Raw genomic sequence first — 18,722 nt, 5'->3', positions numbered from 1 at the left:
TTAAGGGGCGCCTGGGTGGCTCAGTCGGTTAAGCGTGCGACTTCCGCTCAGGTCACGATCTCACTGTCTGTGAGTTCGAGCCCTGCGTCGGGCTCTGTGCTGACAGCTCGGAGCCTGGAGCCTGTCTCAGATTCTGTGTCTCCCTCTCTCTCTGACCCTCCCCCGTTCATGCTCTGTCTCTCCCTGTCTCAAAAATAAATAAATCGTTTTAAAAAAATTAAAAAATAAACATTAAAAAAATTATTTAAACTTTTTAAAAAAAATTTTTTTTCAGCGTTTATTTATTATTGAGAGACACACAGAGCATGAGCAGGGGAGGGGCAGAGAGAGGGGGAGACACAGAATCCGAAGCAGGCTCCAGGCTGCGAGCTGTCAGCACAGAGCCCGACGTGGGGCTCGAACTCACAAACTGCAAGATCATGACCTGAGCCGAAGTCAGTCGCTCAACCAACTGAGCCACCCAGGCGCCCCTATTAAAAAAAAAAAAAATTTTTTTTAATAAAAAGTTACTTTTTAGAGAAAGAAAACCTAAGAAAATTTAGGAGACTGAATGTTTAACTTAGGGCCTGGATAAACTTTATTAACAGAAAAACCAGAAGCTTTGGAAAGAAAATATAGTTTAATTTGACTGTGTGAATATTTAAAAATTTAAAAATGCCTTTCCGGTTGTTTACATAAATATAATTTTTTAAGACCATGCACTTTTCAAAAATTTTTTTGAAGTTTTTTATTTATTTATTTTGAGAGACAGAAAGAGCAAGCAGGGCAGGGGTAGAGAGAGAGGGAGAGAGAGTGTGTGTCAGTGTGGAGTCTGATGTGGGGCTTGAGCCTAATAACTGTGAGATCATGACGTGAGCCCAAACCAAGAGTTCCTAGTTTATCATAGTGGGGAATGATATTGAAGCCCAGAATATGAGTAGTAGGGGTGTTCTTTACGGGGCTAGCAATGTTTCTGGCCATTCCAGTCTGTACAGCTAGACAAAAAATGCATGCTTAAAAATCATTTTCAATTCTCTTTAACATTAAACAATGTTTTATTTTGTTCTTTTATTTCCTGAGTAGGTCTATTTTTTCTCTTATACTGAAATTTTGATTCTTAACATTATTAACTAAAACATGTGTTTATCTTTCACTGTAAGAAACATACTTTCAAATAACAAAACTAATATTAAAACTACCAAGAAAATGACTGAAAGAAATTTAAAAGGTCGTTGTAGTTCTTTTTGTCCTTGTAGTGTTCTGAGCTGTGTTCTTTTTTTTTAAATGTTTATTTGTTTATTGAGAGAGAGAGTGAGAGAGAGAGAGGGAGAGAGAGAGGAAGCAGGGGAAGGGCAGAGAGAGAGAAGGAGAGAGAGAATCCCAAGCAGGTAGAGCCTGATTTGGGGCTTGAACTTACGAACTGTGAGATCATGACCTGAGCCAAAATCAAAAGTTGGATACTTAACCAACTGAGCCACCCAGGTGCCCCTGAGCTGTGTTCTAGAGTCACTGGACTTAAATCATTTTTAGGTGTTGGAAGAAATTTTAATATACAGCTATTTTTTAAAATATCTTTGTTTTAGGGATTAGTTCTTAAAAATACCTATTTTGAAAGTTTTTACATATGTATGCTTTTTATCTCTGTTGCATTACATATTTTCATTTACTTTACTCATGTTTATCAATACTATACATATTAACTTGTACACTTTTATTTTATATTTTCAGATATACAGAATAATAGACGGTCTGCAGTGAATATACCCAGAATTATTTACCAAATAAAAAAGCAGAAAGGGAAATCAAAGACAAATGTTCTTGTTGTATCTGTTTTCAAGTTCTTATTGATTGAGCTCATAATGAATTAATTATATCAGTTAATTAATTAGGACATGTCACATGAGTTAGTATTCACTATGATGGGTAAAGTAAATAAAAATAAAGTGCTTCATATGTAGGGGAAAAGTTTTCTTCCCATAACGTGTGATAAGCATTGTATGTATGTGTGTGTATGTATGTATTTATGTATGTAATGTGTCTTATGTGTTCTGTAGTTACAAATCAGTGGTTGACTCCATGACGAATTTGTTAATGGTAAAATTTTTCATTCTATCTGAAATATAAGTAATATACTTGATTATATTCATTCAGGAAATATTTTGTAATATTGTGAAATTATAAAAGCACTGTCCAGGTTTTGGGAATACAGCCTTAAGTGAACCAAGACCCTGAACTCATGGAGCTTATATTGTGTTGTGGGAAACAGCCAACAAAGAGTCTGACCTTGTCAGCTTCCTACCATCTAACCAACCTCCGCAATTCCTACAATTGGGCGGCAGTGCTAACATTGCAATTTCTGTCTCCTATACGTCCTGCCGTTTTACTGTAACTATTTGAAGACTTCCATTGGGCTTTCCAAGTCTACTCAATATTAATGGTACCCTACTGAAATTATAGAAGAGAATTATTAAAGAATTTTTCAGAGGAAACAAAATGTTGTAAATAGATCTGTTTTGAAATATTTTTGAAAAATGTATATTTATAAGATACATAGCAGATATTTAGTTGGGTATTAAAAAGATGATTTTTTGCCTTGCAGAAGAATTTTATTTATGGTTACTTTTATTTTTTATTTATTTTTACATATATTTTTAAATATTTTTAGTATCTTTAATATTTAAACATATTTTTAAATATTATATATTTATTTTGAGAGAGAAAGAGAGAGTGGGAGTGGAAGAGGAGCAGAGAGAGAGGGTGGGAGAGAGAATCTCAAGCAGGCTTTGTGGGGTCAGTGCAGAACTCACAAACCCTAAGATCATGACCTGAGCCCAAATCAAGAGTCGGAAGCTTAACCAACTGAGCTACCCGGGCTCCCCTCTAGGGTTACTTTTACAAAATAAGTTCCCCTAATATTTTTCAAATGATTTAAGTTAGAAATATCCTGTTGACACACAAGCTGTCTCTAATTCTTACTATAATGAGAAGGTCTGTATATTTTCTCTTGTGACCCAGGATTTCCCAAGCTTGGTCAACTTATGATTGTAAGTAGGATCACAAGAATAACAATAACCTATACTTCAGTGGCTTTGCCCCACCTGCAGAACTTCAAATCTGTACAAAGGCTTGAATCTTCTCCCTTCCCTGCAAATATTTTTGGGAATTCCCAAAGTGTCTAATTATTAAGAACAAATCTGGTCAGCTGCCTTGCAAGTAGCATCTGGTTGGCATTTGTGACTACTTCTATGGATACTACTGTGTCTCCCTGGGCACTGTTTCAGTTTTGGCTCTTCTCTGGACACTGCATCCTCACAATGCACTCCCACACTAATGTGATGACACTTTCAGAGAGCCAAGATCTTTGGCAAAGTCCTGAAAATGCTTCCTTTCCCTTTTTCTTTTACTTTCTGTGGGGGATACCCTAATTGTATAGCTAATTTGTGCTCACTGCCTTAAGAAAGCTTAGTAAGACTGTTTATGGCCTCTCTTTCCTTCCATCTACTCCGAATCCCTACTGGAGGGATCTGAATGACATACACCAGCCTGTGCTCAGAATCACTCTTCTCCCAAGATAATTAAGGCATCGTTACTAGACTGTCTTTGCTAGAGCTGACCCTTGTACTTAAATCTGTGTTCTCTCCAGACGGATCCTGTAGTCTAGTGTATATACATAGGCTTGTGTCAGTCTGCCCCGTCAGTTCTCCAACATCAGGACCTGTCTGAGCCTTTAACAGTAGTTGTGGAGACGTCTCCTACACACTAAATTTATCGATATAAAATTTTTCACTAGTCTCTGAACAAAGTGATATACTATCTTACTATCTTACTTATACTATCTATCTTATACTATCTTACTTTATACTTCATGACATAAACTTGATATTTAATCAGTTAGGCATAAGTGAATAATCATATGGAAACAGTTTTTCTATAGTGTTTTTTAAAATTTATGTGCTTTGTTTGCCATGACACAATTTTAGGGGGCATAAAGAACCCAATAAACATTGCTTTTTGTTAGTATTTTCCTTTCTAAGCCTTGTTTGTGTACGTATAACTTTGGGTGGTTATAAACGAAATTGTTTTCCATACTTTTTGTTAAATTTAGTTTATGCACATAGTTAGATTTTTAAAGACTCCACATTTTACGAATACAACGAGCAGAAGCTTTTCCATAGTGTTGGGGTAGCAATAATTTGATGAATGCTATGTACAGGTAGTCCCTACTTTTCAAAAGTTTGTGTTATACCCACTGTGCTTTTATAAAAGACTTGATAGTACTACCTGCTTTTACTCTCTGGAAGAAATCCAAAGAAGATTTTCACTTTTATGAAAAGGAAAGAAAAATGAAAATAGCATTCAGTGTTTGTGTTGTGGCGAGCTGTTATCGAGGCTATCCAGACCTGAGCAGCAACAGTGGCCCCACCAAGCTCCTTTCCCAGAACTACACTCAGTATCAAGCAGCCATAATAGCTTTGGACCGTGTCTTTGAGCACCTATGCTTTACCTCAATTGATTTTGTGTATCACTTAGCAAGAAGTGTCCTAGGCTATTGGAAAGGCCTAAGAGAGGTTAATTTTTGCTCTGGAAACACTCAAAACATTTTCCATATAAGTTAGTGATAATTGCTTCTTTGCTTTATTCCATTTCAGCTTATAAAATATTTCATAGGAATAGGGAAGCTCTTCTTTCTGATAGCAGGGGAAACCTGTATTTGAATTACTTCCAATTTATGCCATCCTGAAGAGCCTTGCATTAACTATTTTTATACAAATTATTATAGAGGATTTTTAAAAATTGGGATATAGTCCCACGATGACAATTGGTATTGGTAATATCAATGTATTGGTATTGTTTGATATTTTCAGATTGCTTTCAGAACATTCCTACCTCTGACAGTCGTTATGAGAATTAAGAGATAAGTGGTATAACCTAGCTCTTAGCACAGTGTTAAATTAATTAAGCATGGAGGCCATTAGATTGAGGTGCCTCCGATGCCTAAACCTGTAAATGCCTCAAGATTATGCCGTTTAAATCTAAGGCAACAAATCACAAACAACCAACTAGGCTTTCCTAAATAATGCATGCGCTTAAGCTAATACAGTCAAAATAAGTTCCTTGCTTTGTTTCCATGTCTTCCCTATGAAAGTCTTGGCCCTACCTACTGTCTGTGGAGAGCTCCTAATCACTTCTGGTTTAGTCATGCCTAATCAATTCTGGTTTGGCGATACCTGATACGAATAGATTTTTGTCCAAATAAACTTAAACTTTTTAATGTCCCTCAGTTTATTCTTTAACAACAGTTACTAGTACTTATTTGGCCTTCAGTAAGTGTCAGTATCCTTCCTTCAGATAATGATTTTTAAAATTATTTTGACATTACTAAGCATTTAATACATAGTCTGAGATGTACGTAGTCTCAAAGCATGCTGTGAACTGGAGGAATATAGCGCTGGGACCAACAGAACTCATCCACCTGTGAGGCTGGCACCAAAAAGAGAAGGCTTCCAGTCCAAATCCCTGACTGGGCCAAGGATGATTCTGAAAGAAGTCATTCAAAAGACTTGATAGGTAATACTTGAAATCAGGTGAGTAGCTCTGTATCATTTGAGTTCGAAGAAGGTCTGAGGGAAGAATCTACTTAGGATGGTTCCAGCCAGTTGTGTGAGAAATGAAAACAGGCTGAAACCCATGTGAACAAGGCAAACTTAGTATTGACTTTCACCCAAATTTTGCAAATTTTCCAAAAGCAAAATAGCTATTGTATATTTGACAACAGCTGCCATTTATTGAACATAATTGGTCCATCAAATAAGTACTGCCAACTTTTTAAAGACAAAATTTAGGTTTAGAAAACATAATTTGCCCAAGTTTACACAGCCCAGTATGTAGGTGATAAAGTTGGAATTTAAATCTGGGTCTGACTGAACCCCAAAACTCTTCATTCTCGAAGCTGATACTGCCTTCACTTACAGTGTGTAAAATACTCATTTTCTTCTAAGCTTTGTGCAAATCAAAGATTCTCTTTTTTCCCGTATTAAAGCCTTTTAAATACAAATAATTTTGCAGAGCTTACGTAAATACTATTTGGAAGTATTTGCAACTGTTTCCTAATTAATTTTTATAAGTATGGAGCACTCTATTGTGAGCTATAAAAAAAAAAGAATATAGTAGTTAAAGAACATAACATAATTTATTTTGTCTAACATTATTACCTGAAATAACATGATACATAAAGATATGGGTAAAAATGGTAATTAAGCAAAACCCAAAATATTATCATACATGGTCACAAACATAAAATAAGCGTGACAAGTTGCGATTTTCTTAAATCTCATTATCCCCTGTCTTTTTTTCATCATTCCTCTTCCAAGAAGAGACTCAGTAGAAAGCAAAGGACTTTGTTAGCATAACACATAGAGTCCCGTTATGCCTTTTAGCATGAGAACTGCTTTTCTTATAGATTTGTTAATTTCAAATTTCATAGGATGCCTAGGAGAGTGAGAAAAGATAAAAAGAGAAAACAAAAACTGGCTGAAACTAATTGGAAGCTAGGACATCAAGTGGTAGGCAGATGGATGAAAAGAAATTAGGGGGCCAAGGAGAGTGGAGAAGAGAACAGGGAAGAAGACCAGAGAACGAAGGTACTGCCAGCTGTTCCCTGGGGTAAATTCTGATAGGCGTATAACTTAATAGGACAAATAAAGGTTTACATTATCTTACAGACTTTCAGTCTGTGTGTTCATCGTCTAATAAGATTTTCTTTCTGGCAGTGGATTGCAGTTTCTAAATATTAATGGCATAATTATCTTAAACATAAGGGTCATGATGGAGGGAAACATGTTCTACTAAGGTTAAGAGAAGTGGTTGGGTGTCGTGAAGAGTGTTCTCAGATGAGGACTAAGGACAAATCGAAACCAGGGATCTGGCAGGCTTTACGTAGGAAAAGAATCCTCTGATGAACATTTCCTAGACAGTTCCTATGAGCAGACCCTTAGCGCCCACAGATTTATGCTTGCTGAGGACAATGGTCTAGCTACAATTAAATATAAAGTCTTCAAATTAAAATGGGATTTGTGGTGCCTGGGTGGCTCAGTCGACTGAGCGTCCGACTGTGGCTCAGGTCATCATCTCAAGGTTGGTGGATTCGAGCCCCGTGTTGGGCTTTGTGCTGACAGTGCAGAGACTGCTTTGGATTCTCTGTCTCCTTCTCTCTATCCCTCTCCTGTTTGCATGCTCTCTCTCTCAAAAATAAATAAGCACGAAAAAAATTTTAAATGGGATTTATGTTAATCGACTCTGAATTCATCCACACTAAAATAGTAACTAGGTAATCAAGCACACGACATGAAATTCTTCCTAGACTTGATAAATGGAAAATAATGAAGTGGGAGAGGACTATGAGGGAAAAAGATGAAGAAGAAAAAAATAGCTTGGTATTTTAAAGAAGACAAACGATATATTTTATAACTTTGCCTGTCTTTTACTTAGTGATATTTATTTGAGTGAAGGAAAAACAACCTGTTCAAAAGTATTTCTGAATTAACTGCTGGTGTTTCTTTTCCACTTGGCATCATATGTGAAACATTTCTTTTAAAGCATATGCCAACTCTTTTCAAAGGGAGCTTTGTTTCAGATGATCCATTAACTGAGGTATCATTATAGAAATTGGGTCAAAATTCAACGTATAATGCAGAACTCCTTAGTACAGTTTATTTTTCACTTTCCTTTCTCCTCCCCTTCAATGTGTCTTCAAACACATTCTTCCTCTTCTCAGTGCCAGCGTGATTTCAGAAGATTCTGTAACAAGTTCTCAGAGGCCCATTGTGCAGTAACAGAGAATTCTGGCAATGAGCTGTAGGTTCTGTCCTTGCCTCCTTTCCTGAGTGGAAGGGTGCCCTCATCCCTCACAAATGACAGAGTAGGACAAGTGTGGCCGTGGCCTGCAAGCTTGCCAAGCACTAGGAACCCAAGCAAGAACTTGTCATGCCAATCAAACCTGTTGGGTGGATATGTGGGCAGGTGTTGAAGAACTTTTCTGGAAGAAGTATATGCAATCTCATTGTAAAGGGGATAATGGGTGTGGGAAACAACTGGGAATAAAGTTCCCTAGGGTTTACTTGCTTTCCCAGTCACTTACAAAGTGGACCCAGTGTCCCATGTTCTTTTGAATTGTGGCTAGGGAATGTTTTTAGTTAAGCTTTCTCCACCCCCACCCCAATTTCTTTTGGTCTTAGTCGAGGGGATCCAGAAAATAATCATGGACCTTCTAGATGAGTTTAAAGATGAATTCCCTACCATCCTAAGATTATCACGGTCTGATCAGGTAATGTGATTTCATAACTTTGAAAAGGATTACAAAAAGTATATTGAATTTTTAATATCATACCAATTATTTAATGCTTGATTTTGAGATCAGTGCCTGTAGCTTAGGAAAAAATTAATTTTGTCTCAGAAAAACAAATTTCAAATCTTACTCATTGTGTAAGTCTATGGAAAGCAGAGAAATGGCGGACAATGAAGTGAGATAGATACATAAATCTATCTCCAGACTGGAAATCTGGAACCTTTTTATAGCCACAATTGCAATGCATGTAGTTTGCTATATTTGCTTAAGATTTGCTTAATATAAAATCAGAAACATATCTAGATATATTTTAACTAAAATCTATGGCAATTAAGTCAGTGAAAAAACTGATATGAATTATAGTAATAGAAACATAAATATGGTATGGGTATATGTTTTAATGTGGAAAGAAAATAGCGATACCAATTTAAACAAAGCATATGTGCATATGTTTTGTATAACCTCTGTTCCCAAAAGAATTTGCAACAGATAAAATATTGGGAATTGGAGAGTGGATAGGTTGAAAAGATATCTGATCAGGAAAAAGTAATATCTTGTAACATAATTTACTTCAAAGTACACAGCTCTTAATGGATAAGTGTATTTTAGTCATCTAGACCACAGTTAGAATAGAATATGTTGTAAAGTTACACAGTACGGTAATAACCTCCTTATCCAGATAATCAGAGTTCGGGCAATGTCAAACATAAGGATCATAGCCAAAACCTGGAAATATACCCAAAAAACTCTCTGAGTAACATAGTAATCCCAAAGTCTATATATTTCATTCCAAAGGAGGGATCTTAGAACCACTTTTAACCATTCATCCAGACCACCAGGCATCAGACATTTACTAAATACTTACCTATTGGTTGGGACTGGGGACAGGGAATACAGAGATAAAACAGGATTCTTTCAGTCAATGAGCTTAATCTAGTGGAGTCAATTGGAACTGTAAACAAGTAATTGTCTTTGGAACATGGTAGGAGGTACATTTATCTTTGAGGAATGAATGGCTCTACCATTCTGAATGGTCAGAGAAGGATTTATGGAAGAAGGATGCTCAAATTGGGTCTCAGAGAATGATTATAAATTTTCTAAGTGAAAAAAGGGATAGGGTAAGTGGATAGGAACAGAGGAAGCAGTATCACTTAGGTCAAAAAGTATGAAACAGCATAACATGTTCCCAGAATATCAAGTAAATCGGAACCAATGGTATGGGTTTTTGGTGTAGACTTTGGGGAGGGATGATGGTGAAGTGCAGGTATCTGGATACATAGTGGGAAGATGGCATCCAGATGGTGGTCCGCCAGACAGCAAATCAGACTTTATAAATCTGTATCTTAGACTCGGTGTCTAGTTGTTTCCCCCTTTTACACTCCCCTAGTTTTAGTATAAAATCTTTTTAGACAAATCTTTTTGGACATTTTTCTTGAGTATGCTCTGGAATATTACGGTAGGAAATGGGCAGGTGACCATGCTTGGTCTAGAATGTAAAATGATTAAGGCTAGCACACTAGTGGCAATGATTCCTGAGGAAGCCTCAAGGTGAATCCTAGGAAGGCAGAGACTGGTCTGGAAACCCCTCTTGCTGCTTCCACGTTGTGATTCTCTCACCATTGCCAACACTAAAGAATGAAAGAAGTTGCAGCTTTCTTCACAACTCCCTTCATCTCTTCCTACCCTCTGACTTACCTTATTATCACTTGAGCCATAAATTTGGTTTAATAGTGAAATAGATTGATACTCTGATCCCAAAGAAAGAACTCTGAGTTCCTATTTCCAAGTCACTGAAGTCATTTATTTATGAGAACTTTACCTCATTCAGAGAAGAATATAAGCATAGTTACTTTATTTCTCATTTTCAAAACACTTACACTGTACTTTTCCCACCATTTTACTATGAAGAATGTGTTGCTGAGATTGGCAAGAAAACCCAAGTTGTTAGGGGATACTGTACAGATGGAAGTTACTTGTACTTCAACAATAAATTATTCAGAACACAATGCTAATGCTTGGATAATGAAATTATTTTTAAAAGGTCAGATTGTAAATGCTGCAAATTTTATTTTTTTGGGAATGATCCATAGTTCCCAAACATGCTGAAAGGAGTGGTTTTAACAATACTTAGGGGGCTTTAGTTAATTGAGTTGGATTTCATGATTAAATTTAAATTGAGTTTCTAGATTTCATGATTAGTTTTTAAAATCTCTCTTTTTAAAAATTTTATGCATTTATTTATTTAGGAAAAGGCCACCTTGTTGGCCTGAAACAAACAAACAAAATGTCTGGTGGGATTTGTATAGAGGGACATACCAAGAATAATGGTTCTTAAATAGTTCTTCATGACTAATGACTTGAAGGAAATTTTCTTCCTGGGGCTGAGAAAATTTAATTTTAGGCTCTTGGCTTGAGGTCGTGGCTTCTGAAGTCATGTGTTCTTCAGTCAAACCCATATCCCAGTACCTTCAGTATCCACTTCCTTTAGCAAGAAGTAAGTTTTAAAGGTTTACACTTGCCAATTGCAACTGATTTCTTCATGAGGACTTAAAAATATTAAACTTTTACATTTGAACAAGTGAAAACTGTATTCTACAATTAGGGAACTAAAAGTTTTAATTCAGATGAACTTTTACTTGAATGAGAGAAATCTTTTGTGGTAAATAGGGTCAATTTTTGTGGTTTTAATTATTAAAGGTGATTATGTGTTTTATTCTGTAATTATCTTGCATTTAGCCTTATACTATAAAATTGGGAGTAGTAAATAGAACATATTAGAATCCATTTAAATTTTGGATTTTTATAGCTGTTGATGTACTTTTCTGAATTCTCTTGGCTTTTTTTTTTTTTTTTTTGAACATGTGGGACAAAACTCTTGGGGCTGCACCTATAATGTCTGGAAATCACTTTTAATGGTGTTGATATTTCTAAATATGATGAGAATAGGAGTGTAACTAAAGTGTTCTATAATTAAGTTGTATTTTTGTTTTTGGTGAGTTGTTATGGCACTGTCATAATTGTGAAAGTTACAGAGCACATTGTACACTGAAAACTTTCAAGGTGATTCCTAATTTAATATTTGGTATATTTATTTCTCTCTATTAATCTATTTTCAGATAGTCTTCATTCATTCATTCATTTCAACAAATATTTAGAGCACTCTATTTTGTGTCAGACACTATTCTAGGTACTGGGAAAAGATCAGTGATCCAAATGGATATAAAACACTGCTGTCATAGAACTTACATCCTAGTCAGGTAGAAAAACAAGAAACAAGTTTATTTATGTTAATGGTATGTATAAGAAGAAGAATAAATATAGTAGAAATATGAAATAGGGGTAGAAAAGGGAAAACAACTGACTGTTAAGTTAGGATGACCGAGAGGGTCTTAGTGAGAAAATGATTCCTTTTTTTTTTTTTTTAACTTCTTTTTTTTTTTAATTGAGAGAGCATGATCGGGGGGAGGAGCAGAGAAAGAGAGAGAGAATCTCAAGCACACTCCACACTCAGCACAGAGCCTGATGCAGGGGTCAGTCCCATGACTCTGTGATCATGACTTGGGCCAAAAATCCAGAGCCAAACACTCAACCAACTGAGCCACCCAGAGGCCCTGAGAAAGTGATTCTTAAGAAAGACTTGAGGGAAGCCAAGGAGCAGACCTTGGTACCTTTGAAGAATCAAATGACATAGCTAATGCAAAGTCCCTGAGGTGGGAGTATACCTAACCAGCTCAACAACTAGTGAGGAGGAAAGGAGAGAAAAAGACAATGAGGGTAGAGAGGTAAAAAAATGGCAACCTTTGTAGCATTTGTAATTTGGCTTTTACACTGAGCATACTAGGAGGCCACTGAAGCATCTGAAAAGAAAAGCAAGATAGGATCTAAGTTTTACTTGTATCTCTCTGGCTGAGGTGTTGAGGAGTAGAATGGCAACAGACAAGGAGAGAAGGAGAGAGACCACTGAAGAGGCTCCTTGACTAGTCTGGAGAAGAGATAGTATAAATAGAATGGACTGAGTGCTGGCAGAGGGCATAGTGAGAAGTGGTCAAATTCTAGGACTATTCAGAGAAAGAATTGAATGAGACTTGCTGACAGGCTGGTTTTTTGGATGTGGAGTAGTAAAAAGCTGATGTAATGGAAATCGGAGTTCAGCATGAAAACTGCTGATGTTAGAGAAATGGGCATGGCTCTAGAAAACAAAAAGAAAAGAAAAAGGGAAAGCAGCATACATTCAAATAATGGAGGTCAAATAGTGAAATCTGGAGCAGGATTCTCAAAACAATCTGATTAACTGATGCTAGGTTTCTAGTGATAAATGAACATTGCCTGGTGATGCTGGTGAGGGGAGTTGGAATATCTTTTCATACATTTGGTAATGTACTCTGGTGATGATAATGACAATAAGAATCATCTAAACTTGCACACTTTGCAACCAATTCCAGGATACTTAGGCCAGGAGTCAAACAAAACAAAACAACCCAGGGAAAAGAAATGAGCACTTCTTAATTTGGGGTCAACATTTAAATTTACACACATAGTTTGGGAGGAAAATACATAGCATAGATAGTAGACAAAAGGAAAAGCTGGTAGCTCAACAAAAGGACAAAAACTTTTTATTTTAAAATATTTTACTGGAGCCTTTTTCAACAATTCACTGAAGGGGCACCTGGGTGGCTCAGTTGGTTAAGCATCTGACTTTGACTCAGGTCATGGGTTCATGGGTTCGAGTCCCACATCGGGCTCTGTGCTGACAGCTCAGAACCTGAAGCCTGCCTCAGGTTCTGTATCTCCCTCTCTCTCTGCCCCTCCCTGGTTTGTGCTCTGTCTCTGTCTCTCAAAAATGAGGGGTGCCTGGGTGGCTCAGTCGGTTGAGCGTCCGACTTCAGCTCAGGTCATGATCTCTGAGTTCGAGCCCCGTGTCAGGCTCTGTGCTGACAGCTCAGAGCCTGAAAACTGCTTCAGATTCTGTGTCTCCCTCTTTGTCTCCTCCTCCCCCCTCACACTCTGTCTCTGAAAAATGAATAAACCATAAAATTTTTTTTAAATGAATAAACAACATCAAAAAAATAAAAATTCACTGAAAAGTGAATTGGAATCATTACCATAAACTGGTATTTTTTAAATGTTTATTTATTTATCTTAAGGGGGAAGGGGCAAAGAGCAAAAGAGAGAGAGAGAGAGAGAGGAAATCTTAAGCAGGCTTCGCAGCGCTGTCAGCACAGAGCCAAATGTAGAGCTCAGTCTCATGAACTGTGAGATCATGATGTAAGCCAAAATCAAGAGTCAAATGCTTAACCAACTAAGCCACCCAGGTGCTCCAGTGAGTTTTTTTGTTTTTTTGTTTTTTTGCTTTTTTAAAAAGAGGAACATCTTACTCTTCATCTAAAGGACTGTTAAGTAGCCTCTGTTGTTACCTTCCTATTCTCAAAGTCACAAAAACCCCACTTTATATTCACCCCAGTATCCAGATTTGGTTTCTAATACTATTTTTTTAATGTTTATTTATTTTTGAGAGGCAGAGAGAGATCGAGTGCAAGGGGGGAGGGACAGAGAGAGAGGGAGGCATAGAATACCAAGCAGGCTCCAGGCTCTGAGCTGTCAGCACAGAGCCTGAGGCGGGGCGTGAACCCACGAACCCACGAAAACCCATGTGAACCCACGTGAACCCACGTGAACCCACGTGAAATCATGACCTGAGCTGAAGTCAGATGCTTATCTGACTGAGCCACCCAGGCACCCTGTGGTTTCTAATACTATTCTTAAAAGCAGTAATGGTCTTCTTGGGAACAAGTTGATTGTATGCTTTGTGTCAGGGAAAAATAAAGGGGTCAGAAACATTTTATTGCTGGAGGTAATATTTGTTTCGGAGGTAACTGAAAGTTTTGAAAAAGGAAAGCAATGTAAAAATCATGAAGGGAAGCAAAGTCATCAAATTGTAACTATTTCAGCATTAAAAGGAAACAAAGATGATATTAATTAGGAACTGGTTGAGTCTGTTGGAAAAAGCTATGAATTTATGACAATACTGAAAGGAGAAATATGCAAAGGGCACTAAAGCATTATTGTAATGCACACTTGAATTTTTTTAAAATACCGTTTATCATAAATGCTGTATTTATAATGATATTCAAATTCAAATGATACGATCCTACAGGAGAATTTTGATTAACAGTTTATCAATTACAAATAGACTTATTTCTCTACAGAGGAAAATATTTAGAAAGGCAATGTTATAAAAGAGGAGAAGTTTGAACGGATCAATCTAGTATAGTGTTTGGGGGAATGAATTAAGATTAGTTAACAGAAATATCCGAATAAAGCCAGTGAATCCAGGCCAACAAGTACAGACCACCAAGACTTTGTAAAGGCACAAAGTACAGAGAGGGAAGCTCCATAATGTTAATGTCTTGCATCTGCAAAAATTAGAGTCCTTAATACACTGAATGACTATTAGATGAAATTTCAGTAGAGTGTGCATGTCCCACTGCTGTTTGCCCTGGCATTATGCCTCACTTTATGATTATAAATTATGAGAGAAAACACAGTAAACTGTAATCAGAAGTAAAACTAGACATTCTAGCTGCTCCAACTGAAGGAGGAGTGGGAAAGAAGAATCAGCGAAGCAAAGCATAAGATCGCAAGAGAAATTGAATCTGTATGTGCAAGAGCTTTGGCTATGGCAGATAATTGTGGTTTCTCTCCCTGGTGTGCTCGAAACCTAGATATAATATCAAGTGATAGCACCTGTGTGTGATTTTGCTTATTTTACCCACCACATAATTACTTTTAAGGGTTTCTCTACCCTAAATTGGCTTGGAATTGCAGCAATTCTAGCAGCCCGCAACTTAGATTGTTTTCTGGACTGTTAGTATTGACTAGGAAGGTTGAGACAAAAGGTAGGCTAATGGGACTTTTTCAGTAAAGTTAACAGATTTTAAGAAAGTTTTTTAATGTTTATTTTTGAGAGAGAGAGCACGAGTTAGGGACAGACAGAGAGGGGAAGGGACAGACAGGGAAGGAGAGAGAATCTGAAGCAGGTTCCAAGCTGTCAGCACAGAGCCCAATGTAGGGCTCATACCCATGAACTTTGAGATCATGACCTGAGCCAAAGTCAGATGCCCAACTGACTGAGCCACCCAGGCACCCCAGTAAAGTTAACAGATTAAACCACAATAAGACACCAGATCTGCAGAAATACATCCCCATTGACAGACTAGAACAGCTTTTGGTTATCTCCAATGACAAATGCTCAACAGTAAAAGGAGTATTCAACTTTAATGACAAAAACAGCAATAATAAAATTATTTCTTCAGTATAAAAGTTGATGCATTTAAAGTTGATGCACAAAAGTTGATGCATAAAAATGATACATAGTACTTTAGCTCTTCAACAAATGCATGTTGCTCATTGTAGACCAAAAAAAAAAAAAAAAATCCGTGTAAAAGATGTTTTGTGTTTATATATTTAGACTCAATAAATAGAGGTTCAAAGTTCCTTATTTGTGTTATGAACCATTAGTTTCCCCTAAGTCACATACAAAAAAGCCAGAATAGCCCATAAAATTACTTAAAGGAATAATGGCAACTATACTTGCCTGTTGCCTGGAATGCAGTCTAACCGCATTGTAAGTAATTTCTCTGTGGTTCACCTTCTGGTCCAGCAGGGAAAGATCTACATGTCATATGTTTTGCTAATGCCACGATTTTCTTCTGTCAGAATGTTCATGGGAGTTTTTAAGTTTTTACAAGTAAAAGTTCCTTAAGCTTGTTTATTAGTATATAGGATATTTTATTTTCTTACATTGCACAATGCATTATGTATGTATGCATTATCACTTAAGATTTTAAAGTAAACTGGAGAAATATTTGTAACAGTTTTGAATAAGAATTATTGTTTGAATTATTCAAACACTGAATAATATTTGAATAAGAACTGTTTGGTTTTGAAAGTGCCCTTAAAAAAAATCAATGCAAAAATAAATAAACGCAGAGAGAAAAATGAAAAATGTAGATCTTCTGGCTAGTAACTTAAATTCTAGATATTTATGCTAAGGCAAAAATCATATATTTATTCAAAGATTTAGGTACATGGGGTGGGATGTAATTATCAGACACTGAGTATATGCATAGGACCATGCATAATGTACTGTTATGCGGTACTTGGTCTCGGCCTGAAGTAGATTTTAATGATCCACTGGAGAATCACACATCAGTCACTTTTCAGAGGCTTATTTTCCAGAAAAGAGAACCCATGCGAAACCCATCCAAAATCAGAATGGCTGTTGCTCTAGCGAAGATCAACCGAGGAACATTAATTCAAGGATTAAGCAGCATATCCAGATCTTCCAAATCAGTGGCCAAACTTCTGCAGCCTCAACTTGCTTGTAGACTTTTAGAATTAAGGGACATATCGCATCGTTTGCTGAGGGAGCTTAATGTACAAAAGCAACCCGTATGTAACATGCAGGTGAGTCAATACTGCATGTGCACAAGATATGAAATTGCAAGATCTGAAAAATGAAAATGTAGCACATTTGGTTGTCCTACATGTAAAACACGAATATTTGGATAAGGAATGGTTTGGCCTTTTTCCAATATGGCATATATATTCTGGTTAAAGTACATCTGAAAGAGGAAGTAATGTGGACTTTTTTCCTACTTTGTTACGTGACTTAAATATATGAAACTGTAAATTTCAGATGGTTCAACCTAAATATTAGCATACAAATTACCACTTATAGCAAACCTAAAACTAATCGTATAACAAGCCTTAAAAATAATTTTGTTCCTTTTTCCTCATAACCTTGCTATGTTTCCAAGAAAGTCTTTGTTTGACTTAACATATTTGAGTACATTCAACTATAAACTCATTTTGATAGACCCATCAACATCCAAGTATATTTCAAATTACATGTTCTACATGGCTTTGTTGAGGGTCTGTTATATTTCATTAAGGACAGCAGCTCTTAAAACTTTTTCAGGACCAGTTTCCTTTTTTCTAAACTTTATGGGGTAGAACTCTGAGTTTTTCCATCTGGGCATTATTCAAAGCATTCTAAATGTTTGCTACAAAAGATTTGGAATCCTGCAAGTCTGGTACCTAAACCCCAGAGTGGGTCATTTTGACTCTGTTGTTGAAGGGAGAAAAACTCTCACTCAAACGGATTTAAGCCAGAAAGATGTATTAGTTTACATAGTTGAGCAATCCAGAGTAGATGAGGCTTCAGGATATATATAGGTGCTCAAGTGATGCCTTCAGAGTCCTGTTTTTCTCTTTTCCCCCATCTCCTGGCTCTACTTCCTCTGTGTAGACTCCATTCCCGGACTGACTTTTCCTTTCATGGCTACAAGGTGATTTGCAGCTTTCCCAGGACTCCCATCCTTCCAGGTTCAATTAGAGTAGCAAAGAATGAAAGTTCTTGACCCAGCATTCCTAGACAAGTCCTGAGTTTCACTCTTGGAGGTGGGCTTACCTCTAAACCAGGGAAATGGGATGCACTGACTGGCCTAGGACTTGATTGCCTATTTTTTCTCTGCAGTGGAGGTTGGAGCTCCATCCAGATCACATGACCAGAGAATGGGGGAAAGGATGAATCATCAGACAAAATTTGGGCTCTTTTGAAAAGATGAGCAAGCAAATGGATGATGGATTGTTAGAATCAACACAATATCCATTACATAGGAATCTCTCTTTAATCAAAGATTTTAACATTTTCAGAAATAACTGGATAGTTCAATTATGAATTGCTTGAGATAGCAATTATAAAAAGCTCCCTTATAATACCTGATGTTTGAGAAAGTAAAAAATGCTTTGTGTTTGTTAACTACTGGTTTCTCTAAGTATTCCTGTATCTTTAGGTTGTCAGAAAGAAATGTCGCTGAGCTGTATAATTGACATAAGAAGTGTTCTTTGAAGAATATTTCTGTATTTATTATGAAATCACGTTTAAAGACACTATCCATTATGTTATTTAATCTTTCTTTTTGCTCCTCTTTGGTAAGTTAGAACTGAAGAAGAATCTGTGATTTTACACTCTTTTGAAACTAACAAATTAGCCTGCCACAGGTATACACACACACACACACACACACACACACGCACACACACTGACCGACTGACAGACACACAAGACTCCCTTGAATCAGGGACAGAGATTGTTTATTGTCTACTGCAAAAGCAGCAGCCAGAGCAATGTCTTGTGTCATTCCCATACCCCCTCAGTTCCCTCAGGACAATGTGATGAGAGCCACATGATACCTATGCATATAGTGAGTTGCATCACAGGAGAGGAGCCTGAAATTAGGAGACTCAGCTTTTATAGGAGTGTTGGTGGGGCACCTGAGTGGCTCAGTCAATTAGGCGTCCAAATCTTGGTTTTGGGGTTGTGATATGACAGTTG

The 18,722-nt window shown here is 36.9% G+C and overlaps 1 protein-coding gene across 3 annotated transcripts in view; it reads left to right on the top strand.

Moving 5' to 3' along the window:
* Positions 1–532: 532 nt before the first annotated feature.
* Positions 533–18,722, top strand: part of SPATA9 (spermatogenesis associated 9) — a 30,837-nt gene continuing 12,647 nt past the window's right edge. The window contains exons 1-3 of one of the 3 annotated variants that reach the window (XM_027037661.2): positions 533–7,998; positions 8,214–8,302; positions 16,562–16,789. In XM_027037661.2, the coding sequence (XP_026893462.1) occupies positions 7,989–7,998; positions 8,214–8,302; positions 16,562–16,789 (327 nt within the window). In that variant the 5' untranslated portion in view covers positions 533–7,988. Of the gene's footprint in view, positions 8,024–8,213; positions 8,303–8,326; positions 9,306–16,561; positions 16,790–18,722 lie in introns of those variants that run through there. The other 2 variants (XM_015065459.3, XM_053225040.1) reach the window with 2 other exon arrangements.

The sequence above is a fragment of the Acinonyx jubatus genome, chromosome A1 (assembly GCF_027475565.1).
Source record: "Acinonyx jubatus isolate Ajub_Pintada_27869175 chromosome A1, VMU_Ajub_asm_v1.0, whole genome shotgun sequence".
NCBI classification, from domain to species: Eukaryota; Metazoa; Chordata; class Mammalia; order Carnivora; family Felidae; genus Acinonyx; species Acinonyx jubatus.
The sequence above is the reverse complement of the archived record's forward strand: the minus strand, read 5'-3'. Positions and strand labels throughout refer to the sequence as shown.